Source organism: Macrobrachium nipponense, chromosome 13 (assembly GCF_015104395.2).
Source record: "Macrobrachium nipponense isolate FS-2020 chromosome 13, ASM1510439v2, whole genome shotgun sequence".
Taxonomy (NCBI): Eukaryota; Metazoa; Arthropoda; class Malacostraca; order Decapoda; family Palaemonidae; genus Macrobrachium; species Macrobrachium nipponense.
Window position 1 is genome coordinate 35,721,118 of NC_087206.1, and position 27,500 is coordinate 35,748,617.

General features: G+C 41.2%; 1 protein-coding gene across 1 annotated transcript in view; it reads right to left on the minus strand.

Moving 5' to 3' along the window:
• The window catches only part of LOC135225292 (intraflagellar transport protein 43 homolog), a 222,630-nt gene that overhangs the window by 27,217 nt on the left and 167,913 nt on the right, over positions 1-27,500 (minus strand). Inside the window, 1 exon segment of the mRNA XM_064264621.1 lies at positions 21,364-21,499. Coding sequence (XP_064120691.1) covers positions 21,364-21,499 — 136 coding nt within the window.

The window sequence follows — 27,500 nt, forward strand, 5'->3', positions numbered from 1 at the left end:
TGAATTTACTAATTTTCAAATATTAACTTTTGATTAATCACTGTATTAGTAAGTTTTAATAAGTTTGTAAATGCTATCACATAATAAAAATCAATAATTCTCTACTCTCTTCTCTCTCTCTCTCTCTCTCTACTACAAAGATGTATGTTTTTTTTGTATGATAAATAAATGATTTACTATTTTCAAATTAATATTAATTTATACAGCAATAATATCAATTCATTAAAGAAAATACCATAGTGAATTAGTAAGATTTTAGCTTATAAATTTAAGAAATTATGGAAGAATGAAGGAAATCCCAGTCTTTCTCTAACTCCAGGTACTAAAGCTGTCATACCTATCAAGTTAAGTGACAGGAGGGGGAAGGAGCTAGTGTGCTGTTGCCATCACGTGCTCATGAAATTCCCCCCCCCCTCTCTCTCTCTCATCTCTCTCTCCTCTCTCTCTCTCTCGTCTCTCTCTCTCTCTCTCTCTCCTCTCTCTCTCTCTCTCATTTACTGAGACTCGAGATTTTTTTATAGTACTTGTACTATATGTTTTTAATACTTTCAAATAATATAAAATAATAATAATAAAATAATAATAATAATAATAACTGTAATTACAAAATTCATATTATGTGATAGTATTTGAAAGAAATACAATACTAATCTATCCATGTCACTTTTAATTAAGGCTAACTCTCTCTCTCTCTCTCTCTCTCTCTCTTTTGGCCACACAAAATAATAATGTGTCATAGTGGTAACTCCCTCCCTCTCTTTCGCTGGAAGTGTTATAAGTATTTTTTGAGAGAACAGAGAGATAAACACTCTCTCTCTCTCTCTCTCTCTCGTCTCTCTCTCTCTCTCTCTTTTACTACCGAGATGAAAGAATTTTTATGGTACTAGTATGTAAAATGTTTATTGATAATTTCAAGTTATTTAATAATAAATAAATAATAATATTAATAATAATAATAATAATAATATAACACTGTAATTACAAAATTCATAATGGTAGTATTTTAAAGGGATGAAAATTACCTTTCCATTTCACTTGTAAGGATAACTCCTCTTTCTTACTGAGATGAGAGAATTTTTATGGTATATGCACGTGTTTATTTTATTTTCAAATATAATAATAATAATAATAATAGAATAGTAAGTAATACGATAACTAATTTCAAAATGAAAATTCTTCCCTTCGTCTTTTTCTGTATCAATTTCCCTACCTCATAACTCCAGTGACTCTCGGAGCTGGAAAGTAACAATGCCATACAATGGTCAACGAATTTAATGGTTTTATGTATCTCTCTCTCTCTCTCTCTCTCTCTCTCTCTCTCTCTTCGTCTCTCTCTCTCTCTCTCTCTCTTACTGAGATGAGATCATTTTCATGGACATGTATGTAATAAGTTCATCATTAATATTTTCAAATAATAATACGTACTATAACTGTAAGTACAAAATTCATATCTGAGTATTTTAAATACAATAATCATTCCATTTTTCTCTTTTAAATACTGTAAGGACAATCTCTCTCTCTCTCTCCTCTCTCTCTCTCTCCTCCTCTCTCGTCTCTCTCTCTCTCTCTCTCTTCTCTCTCTCTCTCTCTCCACAAGATACTTGTCATACATTTGGTGTTTCTATTTCTTCCTTTTATCTCTCTCGCTCTCAGCAAAAGACTTGATAGACAAACAAACATAATTGCACAGTCCTCTCTTTCTCTCTTCTCTGGAGAAATATATGTATTTATGGGAGGGGAAAAAAGTTGCCTACAGACGTTTATTTCAATCTATTGAAACCGTAAGGAGTTATTCTCTCTCTCTCTCTCTTCTCTCTTCTCTCTCTCTCGTCTCTCCTCGTCTCTCTCTCTCTCTCTCTCTCTCTCTGCTATTGGCTGTTTATATATTTCTAATGGTAAAATGTTTAATATGACTTTAAAATGATATTAGTAATACCAATTCAATGGTATATTTGATGTAGGATAACACTTCAAGTAGACATTTGGTATTTGTGATTTCACATACAATTGCTTCCATTGTAAAAAGAAAATGGATGTCTCAAATAGTAACAGTATGAAAGAAAACATGCATGACTGAATACTTAAGGGGGGGACTGAATTATTTTCACATACGTACCCAAGTCATGCAGTATATACATAGTATGTATTTATGTATAACCATAAAATGTAAGATTTACTTTAAAACAGTATTAATAATATTTCAAAGATTAATATGAACCATAATAGGATATTTTATGTATATTTGATGAAGGATGGTCTTTTTAGGGATACTTTGGTGTTTGCATGTTCAGGATAGGAGTTTATGAGCATTTTTAGAGGGGGGTTCCAAAACATTCCACGGATTCTAACTATTCGCGGGGGGGTCTGGTATGCATCCCCCGCAATACGGGGGGACCACTGTATATATATATATATATATATATATATATATATATAGTATAATTTAATATACGGCAGCACGCGGTTTGCGGCACAATCACTTAGCGTCGATTAAGTTTCACAGCTGTTGTTAAAAATATTCATTAAAAAAATAAGGTATTTTTAGGGCACAATTTTTGGTTAACAGCGCCGCAAGCACCGTTATGTCTACAGCGCTGCAAACATAATTATTTCTAATGAGTACATGCATTTTTAGAAATACCATTCAGACCATAATGGTTACCCAAATTATATTAAAAATTTTTATTGAGAATTATTCCCTAGGTATTAGGGTAAACTATATGCCCAAGACGCTGTTCTATGCCGCTGCCTGCTGCTCTTCCGAAAATATTGAGTTGAAAAAGTGCAAATTTAGTGATCGATGTGTCGATTTTATAAATTTTCATGCTTTTATGTTTAAAATGTGTATGAAAATATATTACATCTACAGTATTTTTATTTTTGGAAATAAATATAATACAAATTAAGGCAGCTTTTGTATCTGCCCTCCATGTTATTAGAGGATGTTTTTTCATATTCGTTCTTGTCTGCCGCTGTTCCGAAAAATGCATTTACAAAGACTTCACATGGTTATATTTTATTAATGTGGGAGCTAATTATACCTCATTTCTTAATCAAACTTCAGCTTTTTGTTATAAGTTTTCATGCTTTTATGTTTAAAATATGTATGTTTAAAAATTTATTGCAGGGTCTTTTTTTATTTTTGTACATAAATATGATACAGTGACAGTATGCATGTCCATTTGAAGTCTTTGTAACAGCCCTTCACATGATGAAGAGAATAGGTTCTTCAGTCGCGCCGAATAATAAAATGTTAATTTATATAATTGAATCACGTTTTTATAACAAATTATATTTGCAATTGTTGCATAAATTAATTTTAAAGACAAAACTTGCGTATATATTGGATTTTGCAACAATGCAATTTGTTTGTTTTTTCGCATGGGATAGAAGTACAAAATATAAATGTGCAACTCGGTCAATTTTTTGCTTTGTTACACGAGCAAAAAATTGAGGTACGATCGTAAAAGCTCGAGATGCCACTGCTACGTAGATGGCATAGTGACAAAAACTGAGATAAGCATAGAAGAAAAAGTAAATATGCATCTTTTCCATAAATCTTTTAAAAAGTTATACATTACTTCAACTGTATCCAATAATATTGTATGTATTCTCATATTATTGAATTATAAAATACTACTAACATAGCGGTCAATGTTTAGGTTTTGAAATCAGCTGATGGCAAATATGAGTTTGTTTCTCCATATTTAACGCAATTCTGAGCTAATTTTCTTGTTTCTAGTTAGCATAAACGAATATCTAGATACTTGGCTTATATGAGTCAAGGTCATTTTTCCTTATACGACATTTTTTAGGTGGAAATATTGACTTGAATATGTCTTGTTGTGATTGTGAAATGATATTGTTATTGTACAATAAAGTTTCATACATACTTAGCTATAGACTCCGTCATCCCCGACAGAAATTCGAATTTCGCGGCACATGCTACAGGTAGGTAGGTCAGGTGATCTACCGTCCTGCCGCTGGGTGGCAGGAATAGGAACCATTACCTTCTAGAACCAGATTTTCTCTTCCACCTGTCTCCTGCGGGGAGGCTGGGTGGGCCATTTATCGTATATATCTGCCAGGTAAGTATGTATGAAACTTTATTGTACAATAACAATATCATTTTCATACATTCAACTTCCCTGACAGATATATACTTAGCTGATTGGCACCCTTTGGTGGAGGGTAAGAGACAGCTATTCATGATTAAGACAGGTAAACACATACGTTGTAGGTAATAAATAAATAAAACCTTGGTTCCTATGTGTTTAGACGAAGGGTTGACTTCCTTGCTATTGCTAGGAGTCTGCTTCGTTTCAAGAGCCTCAGCGAGGATGTGACCTATGGTTGAGAGCTCTTGTGAGGACTGTCAATGGGGTCTTATCCACTTACTCAACAGAACCTGATGGCAATTGTCACTGGGGTCTTATCCACTTACACGACAATATACCTATGCCTAATGGCATAACAAAGGAGTACAACACTGATCCCGATCACCCGATCCTAACACGAGGGTTAGTGCTTAATTTGAAAGAAAAGTTATCCCCAAACTCCTTTCAAACAATCCAAAGAAAAAAAACACTAATGTTAAAATAAAATTAACTGACTAGTTAAGGATCAGTGTCGGCTCCCTATCCCAGCAACGTATCCGTAGACACGTATAACCAAGAGAGAAGGATCTCTTGTAGGTCAACTTGACCTCCTTCGTGTAATGGGAAGTCAACACAGAGTTGCATCTCCCGTAAGTGACAGCTAATATGTCCTGATGACATATTGTTATGGAAAGAACAAGAATTCATAAAAGCTCGCACTTCATGCACTTTTAATTCTCAGCTGTTTGAAGGAATCATCAAGTTACTCATGAAGTGCTTTAGCGATCACACTTGTTTCAAAGAAGACCAGGGCTTTCTTTGAAATGGATCTCTTCAGGATGAAGCCTAGAGCCTGGCTGGCGTCTGGCTGGCACCTTGCGCCTGCCTGGCGCCTCGCGCTTGCTTGGCGCCTCGGGCCTGCCTGGTGTCTCGTGCCTGCCTGGCGCCTGACGCTTGGTTGGCACTTAGTCCTGGAAGGCGCTTTTCGCCTGACTCCTGGCTGGCACCTCGCGCCTGGAAGTAGCTTCGCGCCTGGCTCCAGACTGGCACTATTTGGCGCTTGGCGCCTGGCTGACTCCTCTCCACTTGCTGGAGCTTCGAGCTTGGTAGAGTCTCGAGGTGTCTGGCGATGTCCACACATCGGACTCTTATCTGTCCAATTTGTTCGCCTCTGGCGCATCTGCGCTAGGTTGGAGGCCCCCTCTTTCTCTTCATCAGACAATGACAGTGTTCCTTGAAACTGTCTGCCTCTGGCGTTTTTTACGCCTGTTTTGGCATTTGGCGCCTGGTTGGCGCTACATTGTCCGAAAGTCCTGAACCTCCACAATAGTTTATCAGGAGATTGGAGAAGGGTGGAAGAAATTCTTCCACTTTGAGCTTTTGGCCTCTCCGGCAAGGGGAGGTGATTGTAGTAAACTACATCCATTAGACGATAGGACATCTAACAGTATGAGAGATAAGAGTCTTCCTCCTAGGAGAATCCTTCTTGAATCCTTCCGTTGCTAACGAGATCTCTTCTTACTTATTGATGAAGTTCCTCGTTGCAGAATCTTCCCTATCCTTGTCCGAAGAAGAAAGGAGCTTGGAAGTCGAAGGAGACTCTGAGCTGATATTGGGAGGACTCCTGATTTCTAGCTCTTTATTGTATCCCTCTGAATACCTTCTGGGAAGCATTTCGAGCCCTCATCACATCCCAAAGACTTTGTAGGCAAACGTTTAAACCATCTCTTCTTCTGTAGGTGAAAACGTAAGTACCCTGCCTGGGCAACGAAACTTCTATCTGAAAGCGTTGAGTCAGGAATAGAGGGTTTTAGTTCTTTTGCCAGACATGCTATGCTGGCAAGAACCCATTCCCGAGTCTCCATTGAATCTGAGAGAGATTCCAATGCACAAAAAATTCACTTGTCTTCTTGGTCGTTTAGGGCCAAGAGAAACAAAGAATTCCCTCATAAAATTTCTCAAAGAAGTTTGATGAGGAGCAGTTCCATCTTGTCGGAACACGGAATCTGAGGCCACAAATGATCCCATTCGAAGTACATGATATCCTACTCTTGTCGTATTGAGGTATCGTATAAGATCCCAAAGATCTTAATCCTCTGCTATCTCTAATTCCCCTTGTATAGACAGAGTATAGCCTTTTACTGCGTTCTTTGATAGCAGATATATACAAAGGTGATTCATCCTCTGAAAGGGAAGAAAAAAACCGCTGTGTAGTTCACAGAGGTATTGGAAGAGGACAGTTTCCTCATTCCATCTAGCACGATCTGCAGCAATTCTATGTCTTGGCCATGACTATTGTCATTTACCTTGAAAAATCCTCTCATTCATGTCCACTTCTGGTCAGTCTGCACGCGGACAGACTTAGAGTGTAGAGGTTGTTAAGGTCCAATTATAATAGATGCTGATAGAATCTCCAGACTGTCTTGGAAAAGCCTTCCAAAACATGCTGTGAGAGGAACGTGACTTCTGTGAATCCAACCTCTCTAAGGCCAAAATGAGGCATAAGGTATCTTCCTCTCTTCCTTTGATGCCCATTTATCTTAATATCTGTTAAGAATTTATATATCTAGGGGAAAAAAAGACTAAAATTTATTCCCATTTAAACTAAAAATGGCGTATACTGCTACCTCTCTTGTTTCGAGAATAAGGAAGCAGTCTAGAGGAAGCCTGTTTGTCTTCCACCTTGCGAAGAGATCTATGACGAAGACATCTCGCAGGTTTCCACAACTCTCTTTCCAACTAAGATTAGACATAAGTCAATAGTTATATCGCCGATCGAGAAGGTTCTCACAGACGTGCAACATCGTGCAGCAAACCTCTTAAGGATCGTTACGTTCCGTGTCTGTGTTCCAAACAGGTTCTCTCTTGTTAACGTGAACATGGGCGAACAAAGAGATTCTCGATGCTCCTTGAGATATGAGAGAGCTGTGGAATTAGTCAAATTGATTTGAAAAAATCATTTTGTCCCTCCTTGGGATCGAACACCCCTCCAGTTAGACGGGGAACGAAATCAGGAACGAACCGTGCCGTTACCGAGCCTGCTGTCAGAGAGGTTACTGAACCCTTCGATTAATAACTCGCTATATCGAAAAGTTAGCAAGTCCATTATTTTGCTTCTGTAAGCATGAGAGCATCAAATAATATATAGCTCTACTGCATTAAATTCATATTGTTGTCTCATTCCTATAATCCTGTTACATTGTGGTAAACATTACCGCAAGGTTATAAGGGATCTTTTTATTGAAAACTCCTTAGCAAAACGAATACCATGTTATTCATGTTTGCCTATAAATCCCCTCAAATCGAGGCTAAGTCCATGATTGTAGGGGGAAGATACGGTTAACCATTCGATGCCGTAGGAGAGAAAGATGTAACCAACTGCTCATGACCAAGAACTGGATGGTACTGTATTGGCTTACAATTACAGCCGTCTCGTTCGCTGCCTGGCTGCATTCTTCCTGAGTTGCCAGTTACTCCATTCAATGAAGGAATATAATAAAATTATTCTCGAGCCTAAGGAAGCTCTCAATAATGCATATTTAAGCCAAACAACCTTTGTTAAATACCTAAGCTAAGTAGGTATTGTCGTAACAAACCTTTTAAGGGAAGTCCTTACTAGGAAATTCCTGTAAGGATATAGATAATTCCGTAGCAAACCACAAAGGCAACTATGGTATGCGTACATATATGACTTGTCATTCAGTAGTCGTATACACCAAATCTTCTTACTACATTCTTTCCTCTCCGATGCATAGAGAGAATGGAAATCTTACTCTCTTCGTTCTTTTCGTCAATAAACCCGAATTAGTATTAGTCGAAAGAGATCGCAAATGACAACCAAGGATAGAAGAGAATCTCTCAAGCTTTTTGTTCTTCCTTGGAAGCTAAGGCCGTATTCTCGCCTCTATTATCTGGAAGAGCCTCTAATCAATGAATGAGAGCTCGTACGAATCTTGTTCAATTTCCAAATTATTGCCACTCTTTCTGTAAATGGTTGGTTGCATTATTTAGAAGGAGGATGATTTTAATATCCTCTTACTAGTAATGAACTAATGCTCTCAATAAAAAAGGTCGCTAAGGTCTTATAAACTGAGAGACCTGCCCCCTTATTGGCTTCAAATTCCTATCTATCTTCCATTTCCTGTCCATCAAGTTGGGAGAAGAATGAGCAACCGGAGGAGAGCGCCTCCTTTCGTAAGGTGAAGGGCTTTTAGCAGTACTGACTCTAACCTGACAAGGGCTACGGCCGCCTGTGCGACATATTGAGTCCCCACCAGGAGAAGGCCGATCTTGCTCTTGCCTTTACTTGCATTAAGACTATCCTGACAAGGGCGACGGCCGCCTGTGCGACAACTCCTGTCCTTATCAGGAGAAGGCCTCGAATGTCTTTCACCTTTCGCAGAATCAGGCATATCCTGACAAGGGCTACGGCCGCCTGTGCGACATCTAGAGACCCTGTCAGGTGAAAACTGATCCTGCGAAAATTCCCAGAGGAGCCTCTCAGTCCGCCTCTAACTCCAATTCCGATGAAGATCCTGTTTCATAGCGCCTGGAGCCTGGCTCCTGGCGCTTCAGGCTCCTGGCGCTTCAGTTTGCTTTTGGCGGCCCTTGTTTCAGGCGCCTTTCAGGGATTTACCCGCCTTTCGTTTCAGGCGCTTTGCGCCTCATTTCAGGCGCTTTAGGTGCTTTGCGCCTTGTTTCAGGCGCTTCAGGCGCTTTGCGCCTTTCTTTAGAATTCTCTCGCCTTGTCGGCGTTTTGCGCCAGGCAGGCGCCTCGTCCGAGCTGTCAAAGACTTCTATCGGACGGGATCTCTTAACGGGAAGGAAGTGATCCTTTCTCCTGGGAGGATCCTTCTTCAAAACTCCCATTAACGAAGATATCTGTTGTTGCATTTCTCTTAGGATCTTTGTAGCTGCATCTTTCTTTTAGAAGGTCTCGATAGCTTGTCAGAACTCCACCCTTTTTTCCTTTCGATGAAGAATCGGATGACGAAAAACACTGTTTTAGGATGCCTTTCCAACGGCTATCCTTGGCAGTCTGGGACGCTACTACAGAACTTGCCGAGGGGACGCCCGACCGTAGGGGATTCTCTGAAACCTCCGTGCGGCTTTCGACATTCCTTCTCCTCTGGGCTTGTGAGCTTGGAAGAGGTTCCTATGGCCTGAGAGCGAGACAGAGCCGATCGGACGCACCCTCCACTATTTTATTGATGCTTTCCAATGGCGAACTTGGCAGTCTGGGACGTTCTACAGAATCTGCCGAGGGGACGCCTGACCGGTGGGGATTCTCTGAAACCTCCGTGCGGCTTTCAACATTCCTTCTCCTCTGGGCTTGTGAGTTTGGAAGAGGTCTAGACCTGGGAGCGAGACAGAGCCGATCAGACGCACCCTCCACTGCAATGTGGAACACTGTAATCACTTCTTACCTTTTAATAGCTCGCATTTTGAGCTACATCCTTTGTCTTCAAATTGCAATTATGAATTTGAAGTTTCTGTGAAATAAGGTGATGAGGATGCAACACTACTAGTACTGTTAATACTCTAACTGCTCGTTAGTACGAGTAGCCAATAAAACTTCTAAAGGAAGCGTATCTAGTTATATTCTTTTCTGACTCCCTAAAGTAGAAAGTCAGTATATTTCCTCAATCAATTCTAACACTTATTACACGTATTAATGAATAAATATTAATATTTCCCTTTCTTGCAAACTATGTTTCCCTTTCTTGCAAACTATGTGAGTGTCTACCGAAAATTTTGGTAGTTACACGTCATATATTCTTCGAAATTTTCGAAGCCAAATTCATTAAAAGTTAATAAAAGTTAATAAAAGCGTATGCCGAGCCAAAGACCCAGTACTTCCCTGCAAAAGACAGCCCAGAAGATCGATGGCGATGAAACACGAAAATCAAGTCAGGAGATACCGCAAACGTATGTTTACAATATGGCGACAGAGAAAATCTGGTTCTAGAAGGTAATGGTTCCTATTCCTGCCACCCAGCGGCAGGACGGTAGATCACCTGACCTACCTACCTGTAGCGTGTGCCGCGAAATTCGAATTTCTGTCGGGGACGACGGAGTCTATAGCTAAGTATAGATCTGTCAGGGAAGTTGAATGTATGAAACTAATTTTTTTTGTAGATTACGCTGGTGGCATGTTAATTAAGTAAAACAATTACATGAGTCCATTTGCAATTTTCCTTTATATCATCGTAATATGAACTTTGCATTATTTATCTTTTATCAGTGTGAAACCAACAGTAAAATGTGTTCTTTCAAGCACAGTAGTTTTGATTAAAATGATTTTATCTCAACTTTATCTATGAGCATCCCACTTTCCTTTGAGATGTTTTCCCCAGATGAGGGCTACTTCAGTGGGAGAAGGCTGGAAGTTCTCTAGAACCTTTTCTATGTGGTCGAACCAGGCCTCTGGCTCGGATTTGTTCCATGCTACTGAGGGTGGAGTGTGATGACCTAGACATAGAGGGCTGTATGGCAGTGTTGGCTGTAGCCAGTTGGCAAGCCCTTTCTACTGCTTTCTCTGCCCTTTCTGCTTCTTCCCTTCTCTCTTAGAATTCTCTTTCCTTTGCTTCTCTTTTCTCCTGGAATTCTCTTTCCTTCTCCCGTTCTATTCATTCTTTTTCCCTTTCTACTCGTGTGGCTTCTTCTCTTTTTTCCTGGAATTCTCTTTCTTTCTCCATTTTTACTCTCTCTCTTTCCTTTTCTATCCTCACTTTTTCCCTCTTTTAGATTACCCAAGTCGCTAATTCTTGGCCCCTTAGACTGGCAGCCTTCCATGCTTCAGTGAAAGCTTTAATTTCCTCTAATGCAGGGCTATGCACCATTTTGGAGGACTGGTTTTATGAGCACACGAACAGGAAATTCCTAAGGGGTAACACAGGCCCTAAGCCCTGGGAATGGCGTCTCTAAAGGAACAGAATAACAACAATTAAATTTCACTACAGCGGAATGAAAACAAATTCTCTGGAAGCGAAAAGGCGGAATTACTCAACACCAACGCATGCTGAAAGTCATAGATTTACAGTGATCTGGAGTGGGTTCCTGAAACGGGAATCAATTGTCATGAAGGACAGGAAATGGGCAAGAATACTGCGCAATCGGTTCCACGGAACAACAGTCAACAGACTAATCTTTGCCGAAAGGGCATAAAATATATTCGCCGCGCAAACGATCAAAACAGACTGGAAAAAGGTAAAGGCCAGTAAACAGATGGCAATGAGATGCGCGTATACAAATACAGCAAACTTCTTCGTCATGAGGGCGTTAAATACGACCTTATGGACAATCACGTACAATAGTAGTCATCAGGCTGATATGAAATACAGGCAGTCCCCGGGTTACGACGGGGGTTCCGTTCTTGAGACGCGTCGTAAGCCGAAAATCGTCGTAAGCCAGAACACTGTAAAAAATCCTAAGAAAACCTTATTTTTAATGCTTTGGGTGCATTCAAAACTATGTTAACTGCATTCTTATTGCATTTTTCATAAAAAAACCTTCAAATATTAATTATTTCGCATTTTTGGTGTCATATTTCATCTGCCAGATGAGCGTTGTAGGCATTGTAACCCTGGAACATGCGTCGTAACCCTGAAAATAATGTCTGAATAATATAATTGAGAAGCGCCTTAACCTTGGAACGTCGTAACCCAAACCCGTCGTAACCCGGGGACTGCCTGTATCCCTATATGTAAAAATACGGCAAAAGTATTTGTCACAAGGGCAAGGAGATATAATATCGGGCTCACGGACTATTCAAAAATAAAAGCAGTCAAACAGTAATGCGAAGCACATATAAGATGCAGTGGATTTAAAACAGCAACCAGTGCAGCAGACTGTAATGGAATACGCATAAAACAATGCTGCTGGCAAAATATCAAGCAGTTGATTCAGACTGAAAAATTACTAAAACCAGTCAACAGACAGTACATAATGGAATTCACAAAGGCGAACTATATGAGAAATATGGCATTACAAAAATGCAAAAATCATTAACTTCCATGGTTCTTTGTATGGAATAAATACTAACAGGAAACCATACTTAAAACACACAATTTACATTAAAACACAACAAGTTGCATTAAAAAACTTAAAATAAAATCAAGGTTTATTAACAAGGCTTTATGGGGCACCATAAGGGTGCTTATGGTGCTGATGACCGGTATCAGCACCATAAGTGCCATTTTTGGGGCTTATGGACCCAATAACCGGATTTCTGGGCTCAACCTGTGCCGCTGAAATGCTCCTTATAGCATCATTTCTAAGGTATAAAACTGCTATATATACCAGAGAAAAAAGTTGCATGGAATGCCGGGCATATGCCTAGCTCGCTCACCCATATAGGGTGTCGGTATAGTAACTGGGGCGTGAAAAACCACTCTCAGAGGTCTCTTACCAATTAGTTATCTCCTCTCCCAACATCCCCCGTTACTACGAGGTGCGTTCTACATCCCACTACTGCCCGCCACCCCTCTACCACCCATGCGTACCTAATCATTCCTTTCAATAGCATCGTACGAAGTACTACTGTTTTTCATTTGTTGATTTTTTGTGCTTGATTTTCATAATGTCGGACCTCCTAGAAGCTTCCACTACTAAGTTGAGTACTACTATTGGTTGTGCTATGCACTGAAGTTGCGTTCTCTTTATCATAGGTATTTCCTACGAGAATATGATCTTGATCAAGGATCGTAGATATCCGACCCAGTCGGCCATTTTGATGTCACTCCACGGAGCTTTGTTTACATGTTGATTGACCATTAGTTCCTCATACTAATGGCAATCATTTTTTGTCCTAGACATATGGAAATAAATGCACTTTTAATATTTTGTATAATTTTTATACGATGTTTACGTGGGTTTTAGATATTTAGTGATTTGGCATACACTGGGCTACGGTCCGAGCATTACATGTTCGAGTCATATCCTACTTCAGGGAGTTTCCCTTGGTTTGACAACTTTTGAGCGTAATTTATCTTTGCATCTTAAATCGGCAATCACCCGATTTCGTAGAGATATTATTAAGAGTGATATAGCCTACCTGACCATATCGGTATCTCACCCGATGTTGGAGACCTAGGCTATTCTCGCTCGGCTTAATTTTTGTCTAGCTTAATATTATGTTGTATTCATAGTGTGCCATTATTACCTAATTATCTATTATTCACTTTAATTTTGGTCATTTAGTTTTGTAAGCTACATATCTCGTGGTTCAATTGGATCTTTATCATCGTAGGGTGTCCCCCCTGACCTGCGGTCATATGGTCCACTTGATCGCGACGAACCAGTTCGCTCTGCCGCTCCCGCCTAGTACCCCTTCGGGAAATACCTTTTATCACACGATTCAGGTTACTTTTAGGCTTTAGTTATAGTCTATATCGGGAGCGACGGAATATGTAGCGATATGGTCATACCATGAGTTAGGACAGTGACGCTTTTCTAGCTGGTTTCGATTGGCTTCCGAACGCACCGGATAGAGCAACTTATGCGTACACTCAGTCTCCCCTTTCGGGTTTCCCGCCGCATTATTTTGATTCCGTTACAACCGGAATAGTTCTACACACTAATATTTTAGTGTATTGATCAGATTCAGGTATCTCACCCTGTTCTGATATCGTAGATTACACACAAATAGAATTTTGTCGGTCGATCCCGGAAGAGGCGTACAGACATAGCCTACAAAATCTTATATACTATTGTTTACTATGCACAAAATTTCGGAGCAGGCGACAGACTACGTAACCGATATCCGCCGCTCAACAACACCTTTTGGTACAGTATACGTCTACCTTGGTAGCGATACAATCATTGGAGAATATTTTTTCCTTAAGTGGATTTAGTTTCCCGGAGCAGGCGGATAAATACGAAGTTAGATCCGCCATAATTTTCAACAGAATAAAAAGACTCATAGACTAAATGACCGAGCTGTATATGTTAAGATTTAGTATACAGAATCTATTTTACTATATATGTTATAATTTAAGATTACGATAAATAATCCGGGGCTTCCGGTAGTTTATATATAACAAATTGAATACTTATGTATCAATTTACCTTACAGGTGGTGCGTTGTCAGATGACAGCTTGCGCAGCTGTCCTTCAGCAAAGGTGCGGACATGAGGTTTGCAGGTCCCATGCACCCTGCGCCGTACAGGTCGATGACCTCATCGTCTGGCATCCGGATGCGTGTGAGATCTGTTATGGGCTTTTTGCCGATATAGCCTCGGACTCGGTGAGTACGCACTTAGATATTTCATTACTAATTATGAGATATGATGTTCAAGAAGTGAACAAATTATTCTCTTTAGTTTTTAAGAAAGTGATAATCCTAATTAGTACTTATTTTTCAGACCCCACAGGCTATCAAGAACACATCTCTTTCAACCCTCAAGATCTGGGTTGGCGGATTCGGCCGTAACATCAAGGCTAAGAAACCTTATATTCTATCAGAGGAGTTATGCACCCTCCTCTACCCAAATGCCAAGATGTCAGCGGCAGTTCCCAAGGAAGTGGCTGCACCCATTATCGCCAAGATAAGGGAAGACACGCAGTCCTTGCCTGAAGATCTTGAGGGACTGAGGGAAGAAGTGTTGGAAGACGTGGCGGCCATCAGCCTTGACATAGAACCAATGTTCTGGATGCCAGCGATCAAGGTAGGGAGGTAAGTGGGGCAAGTAGTGTGCGGTCTAAGATTCCTGTTCTTAGCCCTGCACCATCTTTAACATCTTCTCATGCTTCTTTTCAAGGGTTTACTGCAAAGACCCTGGTTGGGGACAAACCAGGCTCAGTAATACCAAAAGTCAAACACTTGAGGAAGGCCTTATCTAAGCCAAGTAAACCATCTAGGTTACCGAGACTTACCAAGTCATTAAATGCATCTAAGTCTTCGGAGATTCCGGTAGCAGCTACTCCCCTACATCACGGGTCGAGATCAAGGAGCTCCAAATCTAAGGCTTGAGAACCTTCCTTTGATCCGGTTGCCTTCTCTAATCTTTTAATGGAAGATGGGAAGTATGGTCCAATCTCAGATTGGAACCATCTCGGATCGGTTGCAGTCTATGGACACTTTTGCTCAGAGACTGCAAAACCAGGAGAACATGTTAGAAAATCTCCTGAGAACCGGACTGCCACAACAACAACAGTTTGTGTTGCCAGACGCTTCCAAACTTCCGGCTTTCGTAAAGAGCAATCCGTGGCGATTGGCTTTACATGCGCCATTCGTGGATGGCATGTTAACCATAGAAGGATGTGGAACTCGGCCGGTAGAGGACTTTGAATTCTACCCGCTGGGATTGCAGTTTCCCTTCCCAGGATATGCTCGACTGACAGAGGAAGCGCTAGTAAGACTAGATAAGATTCCCAAGGAGACGATGATCTATCCTAAGGAACAGACTCAGTCCGCATGGGTCCGGACATGAACGAATGGGAGTGTGTGAACACAATGTTGTCCCCCCATAAAGAGTTCTTACACAATGTTTGTAGTAGAAGGTCAAACACCGACACCTTGTACTACAAAAGTAGTTGATCTGGCTCTTCAGGCGGCTATGGAGGACAAGCCCATGCCACAACTAAGAGAGACGGAGTTGACTTCTCTACTTTTCCGGGAGATCATGAATGCTGGTTGACGCCCCAGCAACTTTTCACCACAGGGAAACTGAACACTGACTGTGCTTCTACACAGTTCAGTGACAAACTTCCGAGACTCCCAGAATCCTTGGTCAGAATCGAGTATGAGGCACGTACTCGGTTAAGTAGATCAATCAACTCCGCTACAATGGCAGAAATGCTTCGCTGGTATACCAAGACGATCATTGTTCAAGATCCTTACCAAGTCTCTCCTCCTCACACTTCAAAGTGATGCCTATGACTTTTTTTGCTGTAAAAGCAACGCCGTAATTGCAGAAAGCATGTGCTTTCAGAAGCTACAATAAGGCATGAGCCAAATAAACTGATTAAAGCCTCAATTTGGGGCCAAGACTTATTCCCGGAAGACATTGTTAACAGTGTCTTAGGTGAGGCTGCTAGGGTCAATCAAAGTCTCAAAGTTCGTTGGGGCCTGATGCCAAAACGGAAATATGACAATCAGGAAATCAGACAAGAGGCAGGAAGAGGTTTAGGAACTTCCAATCATACCAGACTCCACAACCCCAAGCTGTCGTTCAGACGACGATTCCTGTACCTCAAGGGACTCAGCCATCTACGTCTAAATCCCAACCCCAACAACAACAATACGTTTGGATGACTCAGCCTCCTCAACATCAAGCTCCTTCTCCGGCTTTTAACCCCTCCTTTGAGACACAAGGAGTGTTCCATGGGTACAATAGGTACGCCAGAGGTAGTAGAGCCAGAGGTAACTTTCATAATAGGTGGAAGGACTTCAACAAGAGGCAGAGGAATACAGGGGGTAGACGAGGAAACAGACCCTCTTCAAACCATTGAGACATCTCAGGTAGGGGGAAGACTATACAAATTTCGGAGCCGGTGGAGGTTCAGCAAGTGGGCTTCCAGCATAGTATCCAAGGGTCTGGGTGGAGTTGGAATAAAAGGGCCCCCTCCACTAACCAGTTTTCATCAGCTCCATCGGCAGAACTAGACCTATACACCAAAGATCTTTTGCAAAAGAATGCAATAAAAGAAGTAAGACCTTTGAAATTTCAAGGACGCTTGTTCAGCGTGCCAAAGAAAGACTCAGAACAAAGGAAGGGTGATTCTAGATTTGTCACATCTGAATACTTACATTCGATGCGACAAGTTCCATATGTTGACTATCTCGCAGGTACGGACCTTACTTCCCCGTGGGGCCGTCACCACCTCTATAGATCTTACAGACGCTTACTATCATGTTCCGATAGCAAGGCATTTTCGTCCCTTTCTAGGATTCAAACTAGGCAGAAGGGCATACTCATTCAAAGTGATGCCATTCGGACTCAGTATAGCGCCCAGGATATTTACGAAGCTGGCAGAGACAGTAGTCCAAGAGCTGAGAACTCAAGGAATACAGTTAGTGGCCTATCTAGACGATTGGCTTATATGGGCCAGCAATGTAGAGGATTGCGTAAAGGAGACAAACAAAGTCATAAAATTTTGGAACACTTAGGTTTCAAATAAACCTCAAGAAGTCCCGTCTTACTCCAGCAGCACGTTTCCAATAGTTAGGACTGCAATGGAACCTAATCACACACAGACTATCTCTTCCCTCAACAAAGAGGAAAGAAATAGCAAAGAAAACAAAGTTTTCTCAAGGACAAATTAACGTCCAGGAGAAGACAAGAAAGAATTCTAGGCTCACTTCAGTTTGCATCAGTAACAGACACATTACTGAAGGCAAAACTGAAAGATATAAATCGGGTATGGCGATCCAAGGCGAACAAGAGGAAACGAGACAAAATATCTCTAATCCCCCAAATACTAAAGAAAAGATTGCTCCCTTGGACCAAGGCCAAGAATCTGGCAAAATCGATTCCCCTACGATTTCCACCACCAGCGTTGGTAATACACACAGACGCCTCTCTAAGCGGTTGGGGAGGTTACTCCCAATACGAAAAAGTCCAAGGTTTGTGGTCAGTAACATTGCGTCAACTCCACATCAAACATATTGGAAGCCATGGCAGTATTCTTAACTCTGAAGAAACTAGCCCCGGCAAAGAAGCAACACATCAGATTACTTCTGGACAACGAAGTAATCGTCCATTGCTTAAACAGAGGGGGATCCAAATCAAGTCACATAAATCATGTGATGATAGCAATCTTTACGATTGCAACAAGAAACCAATGGCACCTGTCAGCTGTACACTGGCAGGAGTGAGAAATGTGGTAGCATAGCACTTTCAAGGACAACTCCGCTGGAGTCGGAATGGTCATTGGACAAAGATTCATTCAATTGGATTTGTCAACAGATTCCGAACCTTCAGGTGGACCTATTCGCCATGGAATCCAACAACAAACTAAAATGTTATGTTGCTCCCAACCTGGACCCTCTGGCCTATGCCACGGACGCCATGTCCATAGATTGGAACACTTGGCAAAGAATTTATCTGTTCCCTCCGATAAACATGTTAATGAAAGTACTAGACAAACTCAGGACTTTCAAAGGTCAGATAGCTCTGTAGCCCCCAATTGTCCCAAGAGCAATTGGTTTCCTCTGATGGTAAAGAACTAGGACTCCTCCCTCGGCAGATCCCAGATCCCAAGTTGACACAGGTAGTACAAACTTGCAGTGTGTTAGCTTCCTCAAGAATTCGGAGTGCCCTAACTTTATGGACTTTATGAAATTTGCAGCACAAAGAGATGCTAACATTGATCCTCTAAATACTTGTTTCTAGAGTCAGATAAATGAGACTCAACCCTTCGTCAATATGATTCAGCTGTAAGAAACTGGCAAAGTTCTTAAGAGATTTCTAAGGTTAGAGCAATGACTCGGAACCTAGCAGTTACCTTTTTTAGGACCCTGTTTGAAACGGGATTAGCAGCTAATACAATTACAACAATTAAATCTGCCTTGAAGAAGATATTTCAGATTGGGTTTAATATTAATCTTACAGATTCATATTTTTCATCAATTCCAAAAGCTTGCGCCAGACTAAAACCAGTAACCCGCTCCCACACAGTTTCCTGGATTTTTAAATGATGTTCTTAAACTGGCCCTCTGAAACCAATAATGATTCATGTTCATACATAACACTGTTTAGAAAAACTTTATTTTTGGTAAGTTTAGCATCTGGAGCCAGAAAATCTGAGCTTTCAGCATTATCTAGAGAACCGAATCATATTGTTTTTCTCGCATCTGGGGAAGTACAAATCTTTCCAGACAAGAGATTTTTAGCAAAGAATGAGGATCCACAGAACCGATGGTCACCGTGGAGGATTGTCCCACTTCCACAGGATCCATCCTTATGTCCAGTTAACACTTTGAAAGCTTATCTGAACAGAACTTCTAATAAGTCTTCAGGCCCTTTATTTATTAGAGAAAATGGAGGAAACATTTCCTTAAAAGGAATTAGACAGCAGATTCTTTATTTTATCAAACAAGCTAATCCAGAATCAATTCCACATGCTCATGATATTCGAGCAGTAGCCACGTCAGTTAATTATTTTCACCATATGAATTTTGAAGATTTAAAAATATACAGGTTGGGAAATCACCATTAGTATTTAAACGCCATTATTAAAACTTAAAATCCTTGGAAGCCCTAAAATTTGCAACAGTGGCACAGGAAATGTATTTCCTCCTGATATATCAGAACCATGTTAAGAAGTTAATTCATTAGTATTCCTTACCTTTCTTTCTCCCCTACCTGCCTCATTTATTGTCCCTGCCTTAGCCTTGTTACTCACCTGTATTAAATTAGATTGGTACTCACCTGTATTGTAATTAACCTGTTCTGGTACTCAACATTTAGTTTATTGGATGTAAATTGTATAGTATTAAGATATATTGTGATATCTTTTGATGGTTTCCAAGAAATTCTTGGACCCCTCCTTTTGAGTACCAGTATATATGTATATTTGTCTTGTATAAAGGTTACTAGTAGACACCTTTATTTTCTTTTGGAAATGTTTTTCCTGAATAAGTTTTTGATAACTGATTACTTTTATGTCAGTTTGTATTAGATTATATATTTTGATACGGTATTAAAGTTCCTTCTTTATATATCCTAGTTTTTATTCTATTCCTTTTCAGGTAACTATTACAAGCTATTGGACCAATTCTCTGTTACTATTTCACGGAGCGGCACAGGTTGAGCCCAGAAAAGGGATTTTGACAGAGGAAAAATCTATTTCTGGCGAGAGACCTGTGCCACCCAGTGAACCCAACCTTGTTTTTCCTCACCCTAGACTGGTCGTACCAAGTTTTGGCCTTGGGATGCTATGAGGAAAATGTTTAGGGTACGGCATGGGTGGTAGAGGGGTGGCGGGCAGTAGTGGGATGTAGAACGGCACCTCGTAGTAACGGAGGATGTTGGGAGAGGAGATAACTAATTGGTAAGAGACCTCTGAGAGTGGTTTTTCACGCCCCAGTTACTATACCGACACCCTATATGGGTGAGCGAGCTAGGCATATGCCCGGCATTCCATGCAACTTTTTCTCTGGTATATATAGCAGTTTTATACCTTAGAAATGATGCTATAAGGAGCATTTCACTGGGCGGCACAGGTCTCTCGCCCAGAAATAGATTTTTCCTCTGTCAAAATCCCTTTTTGGTGCTGGTAACCAGTTGATGGTTGAACAAGCACCATAAAACCGGATCACCGATAACTGGGGACTGCCTGTAATAAGTTTCAGTAACAGAATTGTCTAATGTTACTGTCTTAATGTTAATTATCAATTTGTTAAAAAAGAAAAAAAACAGTACAGTAATTACAGCATAGCCTAGCAATCTAACTTTCTGCTTCACAAGAAGCCTACTGGCTCCCAATTTTGACAAATATAAACCACATTTTAAGGAACTAAAACTTATCACTGGGACTTAAATTTAAGTAGTACAGGCAGTCTCTGGTTTACAACAGAGGTTCTGTTCTATTGCCGTGACCAAAAGAAACCTTAGAAAGCCTTACATACTTTCAAATATTAGGGGGTTTTTGAATTTGATGTAACCTGCATTTTTATTGAGTTTTTCATAAAAAAAACTCCAAATTTTTACCATTCTGCCATTTTGGAGCCATATTTCTTCTGTCAGATCAGTGTTGTAAGTGTTGTAACCTAGGAACATGTGTCAAAAACCGGGGAAATAATTCCTGATGAATATATTTGTAAAGCATCGTAACCTCAGAATGTCGTAGGCCAAACCAGTCGTAACCCAGGGACTGCCTGTACTGAGCTTGACTGGTGTTATGTTGAGTGAAAAATATGTTGTCAAACACAATATCCAGAGCACAACCTGGGGACTAGTGAACTCTAGGACAGACCAGAGTGTAATGAAATGGATGAAATATGCTGTTATCACAGTTGTGTGAGTGAGATGTAGTGAGAGCCGAGGTAGTCATTGTAGGAAAGGAGATGGAGCCCTCCTGTCCTGAGCCCTTTATGTTCTATTCACTGTGCCAACACACACTAATCTTACCAAGACCAACTATAAGAGAATTTTTTTGTAATTGGTTGATATGTCTTATGGAGCCCCGGACGTACCATGAAAGTGTAACTCCTTTGAGGACTTGCAGTGGCTACACTATCAAAAGGCATAATCTACACCTCATCAATACAATTTAGTGTAAAACAAATCTTACATTTAAATCAACCCTGGGTCACACTAACCTCTCTAATATCAGCTTCATTTGCAAGACAATTGGTAAGTATCCTCAAGTCAATGTCATCTAATGTTGAAAATGCTGCATGACGTAATAAGTCTGAATCTAACTCCTTGTAAGTGGCTACACGGTTGACTGCTATGCTGTAAAAAAAAATAAAGGGAAAAATGGATAAACAGTGGCCCTGCCTATTTGCAGTTTTGGTTTCCCACCTCCACCTATTCACAGATTTTTCTGTGGAACATGTATAGTACACGTTATTCAAGGAAAATTCAACTATTTGCAGTATTTTTCATACAGAAATATTCATTAATTACTGTATTTCATATAATTTTTATGACTATAAATGCATTTTTTCTGATAAAGCTATTAAAATACTCAGGTACTATAAGCATTTTTAGTTTTTTTTTGTTTTTTTTTTTTTTTTTTTGGTCTTTGAACTCTCAAAATAGGCAGTTTTAGAGGGGTGTCAAGTATTCTTGGATTTTAGCTTTTCACAGGGGGTTGTGATATGCAACTCCTGCGTATACCAGGGGGTCGAATGTACATGATTCACCACAAAATCTAATCACACTGAAGCATGAATGTCTCAGTATAACAAGAAATTACCCAACATATGAGCTGCATAGCTAGACATTTAGATATTCTTATGTTTACCATAACATACAACACCTTTAATACTGGTCTTTAAACTAAAAAAAAAACGATCATCAATATTTACTCCATAAGACTTTGTCATAAGACTTTGAAAACAAATTATGGGTAATGTAATAATGTACTGTGCATGGATAATTTACTTGACATGTAGAAAAACATGTATAAAACAATTCTAATAAACTTCACAATATTTCTTATCCTCGGGACAGAATTCATGAAAATTATTCAATGATGCACTGTTCCTTGGGTAAGCTATATCCTAAAAGACATTACACAAGAAATACAGCACTTGGCTCACTGATGTTCAAACATTGCTAGATCACAGGCCTCAAAAAGGGATTTTTGACGTAAGGAAAAATCTATTTCTGGGCGATTGGCTCGTGTCGCCAGCGAAATATCCTTTAATCTATTATTTCTAAGGTAAATGTACTAACACATACCAGAGAATAAATAAATAAAGAAAAAGGTCAGTATAACTGACTCGCTCACCCTCCAAGAGGGTGTCGGTATGAACACTATGGCGAGTGAGACCACTACCACGAGCCAAATGCCAATAGAATTCTCCCACTACAAAATCCCCCCAAGAGGAGAGCCGACCCACAGAGTGGGCAGCAAGTACTACTACTACTCCATCCCATGCTGCCGACTGCTGCGCCTCTGGTGGCCATCCTGAAGTTAGTTCAGACAATCTTGGCGATGGGATGGGTAGGGCTGGGATTTCGCTGGCGACACGAGCCAATCGCCCAGAAATAGATTTTTCCTTACGTCAAAATCCCTTTTCTGGGCTCAGCTCGTGTCGCTGCGCGAAATCGTACCAGAGAAATAGCACAAGATTGTAAACAAAATCAACAAAATAAAAGTAGGTCTCAAATAAAAGATAAAATAAAAGTAAAAGAATATAATTGCTAATAAGGATACATATACACAGTGATACAAAATAGAAATATTGCTTAAATTACACTTAATTCTAATAATATTTCTTAACTTAAGGTAATTTACATATATACAGAGGTAATATGGCATATATGTACCAAAATGGTATCTGTGTAAAGCTATGTATCAAAAATCCAGAGCAATTAACATAATAAGTTGAACAAAACAAACTCAACAATAATAATATATAAAGGAATGTATATGACTTAATATACAAAACCCGTAACCATTACAAATAAGATGTATACCCTAGCATAAAAATGGGGAAGGGGATGACATCCATGAGATCAATATCCATAATCAATTGTGAGTGTCCCTAGCAAAAAATAAGGGACACCCACCACATCATCATAAAAGCAGCTAAGACACAAGGGGGGTGACCGTAAATGAACAAGCAGGAATAGACGAACTGTTGGGTGAGGCAGGTAGAAAGGAGACTGGATCTTCTACTAAAGATTAGTTAGAGTCAGGGGAAACTATGTTACCCGCTGCTACTGCTGAAAATTTCAGAGCTTCCAAGGACTTTAAGTAATGACGTTTGAACACTGTCGGCGATTTCCATCCAGTATACTTTTTCAACTCATCGAAGTTCATATGTTGGAAATAGTTAATTGAGGTGGCTACTGCCCTGACATCATGTGCTTTTGGGAAAGAGTCAGGATTGGCTTGTTTAATGAAGTACAGGATTTGTTGCCTGATGCCTTTAATAGATAAAGTGCCACCTTTTTCTCTCTTAAAGAGAGGACCGGATGAGGATGAGGAGGTCCTGGACAGAAAGGCTCGTAAGGCTGAAACTGGCAAAGAGATACATCTTGTGGAAGGGGTAGTACCTTCCATGGTTCCCACCTCATCAAAGGATCTTCATTTTTAGCTATAAAGCTACGTTCCGGAGAAAGTATCACTTCCCCTGTGGGAAGGAACTGAATATGATCCGGATCTCTGGATAAAGCCGACAGTTCTGAAATTCTAGCTCCTGAGGCCAAGCTTAATAAAAATAGGGTTTTTCTTAAGAGCATTATAAACGAGCATGTGTCATTATCGGTTCTGAAGCCAGCTTTAGAACATCGTTTAAGAACCATGATACTGACGTAGGCCTTACAGAAGGTCTAAGTCTAGCACATGCCTTGGGAATAGACGAGAAGTAGGAAGCCGGCAAGTCTATGTTGAACCCAAATTGAAAAAATCTTTTTCAAGGCTGACTTGTTTGTCGTAATCGTGCTAGCTGCTAAGCCTTTTTCAAATAAGGATCTGAAAAAGGATATAGCTGAATTGATTGTCATGATCCTAATATCTGATTCTCTCAGGAAGGTTGCTAACTTTTTGACAGCAGCATCATACTGTCTCAAAGTTGAATCTCTTTTATCGGATTCCAATAAGAGAATATTCTGAGGGTCAATATTCGCATCCCTTTTTGCTGCAAACTTCATGAAATCCATAAAGTTAGGGGGGTTTTGAGAATCCCTGAGGAAAGCGAACACAGTCTTCGTTTGTACTGACTGGGAGAGCCTGGGATTGGGGATCCGAAGAGGTGAAGACCCAGTTCCAGAATGAGAGGGTACCAATTGCTCTTCGGCCAGTCTGGGGCTACTAGAGCCACTTGACCCTTGAATGTCCTGAGTTTGTGAACACTTTCATGAGAAGATTCACTGGAGGAAAGACATAAATCTTCTCCCAGTTTGTTCCAGTCTAGAGCCAGGGCGTCCGTGGCATAGGCCGAGGGTCCAGGTTGGGGGCCACATAACACGGGAGTTTGTGGTTCGCTTGAGATGCGAAGAGATCCACCTGAAGACCTGGAACTTCTCTGCAAGGATCCATTGGAACGAACTGTTGTCCAGTGACCATTCCGACTCTAGAGGTACTGATCGGGATAGAGCATCTGCTATGACGTTTCTCACTCCAGCTATATGAGTGGAGGAGAGATGCCAACTGAACTTGTCCGCCAGGAGAAGATGGCTACCATGACATGATTTAGATGACGTGACTTGGAGCCTCCTCTGTTTATACAATGTACTACCACTGCGCTGTCCAGGACTAGCTTTATGTGGGAGTACTTTGGCGGACGTAACCTTTTTAGAGTCAAGAACACTGCCATTGCTTCCAGTACGTTTATATGGAACTGACGGAACTGAGGTGAACCACGTTCCTTGAACCTTCTTGAACTGGGAATATCCTCCCCAACCGCTTAAAGACGCGTCTGTGTGGATGGTGATCCCTGGTGGAGGAAACTGAAGGGGCACTGACACCGACAAGTTCTTGACTTTCGCCCACGGCCGGAGCCGATCTTTGTTTAGAATCAGAGGGACTGAGGATAATTTGTCTCTGGACCTGACATTTGCTCGTGAGCGCCAGATTCTGGTTAGGTCTTTCAGTTTGGCTTTTCATTAGGATGGAGTTCGTCACTGATGCAAAACTGGAGTGAACCAACGGATCCTTTTCCTGGGGTTTGGGGGGGGGTTTCTTTTGACGCCAGTTTGTGACTTAGAAATGCTTGACTGCTTAACCTTCGCTATTTTCCTTCCTCTTGGTTGATGGAATCGAAAGAGTATGGGAGGATAGATTCCATTGAATGCCCAGCCACTGAAAGTTTGACTCTGGAGTGAGTCTTGACTTGGTCCTGTTTATCTTGAAGCCTAGATATTCCAGGAACTGAATGACTTCAGTGTTGCTTTGTTGCATTCCTCGACTGTTGAAGCCCAGATCAACCAATCGTCGAGATACGCTACTACCATAACCCCTTGCGATCTGAGTTGTTGAACTACTACTTCCGCCAGCTTTGTAAACACCCTGGGTGCTACGTTGAGCCCGAAAGGAACTACCTTGAAGGAGAATGTCTGGGCATGCCGGAGCTCGGAAAAAATTTGGGCATAACCCCTCCCTTAATCGCCTGAATAGGCTATAACCCCGGAGAGATCCGTGAGACAGGTAAGGGAGGGGGGATGGTTAAGGTACTTAAGATAAACTTAATAGTTTAACCTAATAAATCTTAAACCACCTAAAACTCGAACGTACCGGACTAAGTCCAGTGCGTGGCGGAGTGTTGTAACTCAGCGAGACGGAGAGGTTAGAAGGGACCAACTGTATGTTCCGGTCCACTCTGCTGGGTGGACTAGCACCTTTCCGCTGGATGCCAGGACTCCGGTGGTAAAGGAGCCCTAGTAAGGTGGGAAAAGAGCGAGAGGACATACAGACTCAGGCTAGCAACGGAGCGACGGGGTAGCAACGGAGGGGGGAAAGGCCAGTCCCCCCCCACGTTGGTTACATCCGGCCGATCCCTACATCGGCGGGACCGAAGAGCGGGAGAAGGTCGAGTCCAGTCTGGGTCTGTCCCGTCCCTCTAACTCCCCTCCGCCTGGGGGGGAGAGAGGGAGGCAGGCTCGGGTATGTGGAGCGAGACATGGGCAGACCAACCCACCCCCCGACTCTATAGAAGACGGGAGGGGGGGAAGGTGACTGGACAGGCGTCTGGCTGCCTCGTGATCACGTAGTGACCACGGGGCGGTGAGAACAAAACAAAAGACAACTAAGCCTAGAAACAAACCACTGATCAGAGAGAAGCTATCGGGAAGCAACCGAACTGATGAGCGGTAGCATATAGGCCCATTGGGCCATGACCTAGGCTAAGCAAGCCAGACGCCTAACTAACCTAAACAAATATCATATCATATAATAATTCAATGAATAATAATAATGAAAGAAAGAAAACAACATAGTAGGAGAAAAAATCCAGGAGTGTACGACTAACCCGAAGGCAAGTCTACCACTCAAAGCTAGCCGAGGCCGCTACTAAGAGCCGTGGCTAGGGTCTGGATGGAGGAGCCTACATAAGGTAAAAGACATGCATGCATGACAAAACCGTGTAGACCGTACCCTAAACAAAGCGGATAATTAAAATAGAGCGTACATAAGTAAGGGGATGTTCTGGGTATGGGTGACCAAGAACGAACCCACCACGAGGCAGAACCATGCTGCCATGCTTTCCGACCTAGAGTTCGTATTTATACCTAAAAAACGGCAAATACGAGCTCAGGGCCGGAAAAAACCAACTAGCAATAAACACTGAGTACTTAACTTAGCTGCTGCGATGGCTGCACGCTCCATGGTAAATAAATCCAAAGAAAAGGGCACAAAAAACACAGAGTAAAAAAGGGCACGTGTGTATCGTGTGCGCTAACTGAAAAGGATGGCCACCAGAGGCGCAGCAGTCGGCAGCATGGGATGGAGTAGTAGTAGTACTGCTGCTGCCCACTCTGTGGGTCTGCTCTCCTCTTGGGGGGATTTTGTAGTGGGAGAATTCTATTGGCATTTGGCTCGTGGTAGTGGTCTCACTCGCCATAGTGTTCATACCGACACCCTCTTGGAGGGTGAGCGAGTCAGTTATACTGACCTTTTTCTTTATTTATTTATTCTCTGGTATGTGTTAGTACATTTACCTTAGAAATAATAGATTAAAGGATATTTCGCGCAGCGACACGAGCTGAGCCCAGAAAAGGGATTTTGACGAGGAAAAAATCTATTTCTGGGCAAGGGTTCGTGTCGCCCAGTGAAATAATCCTT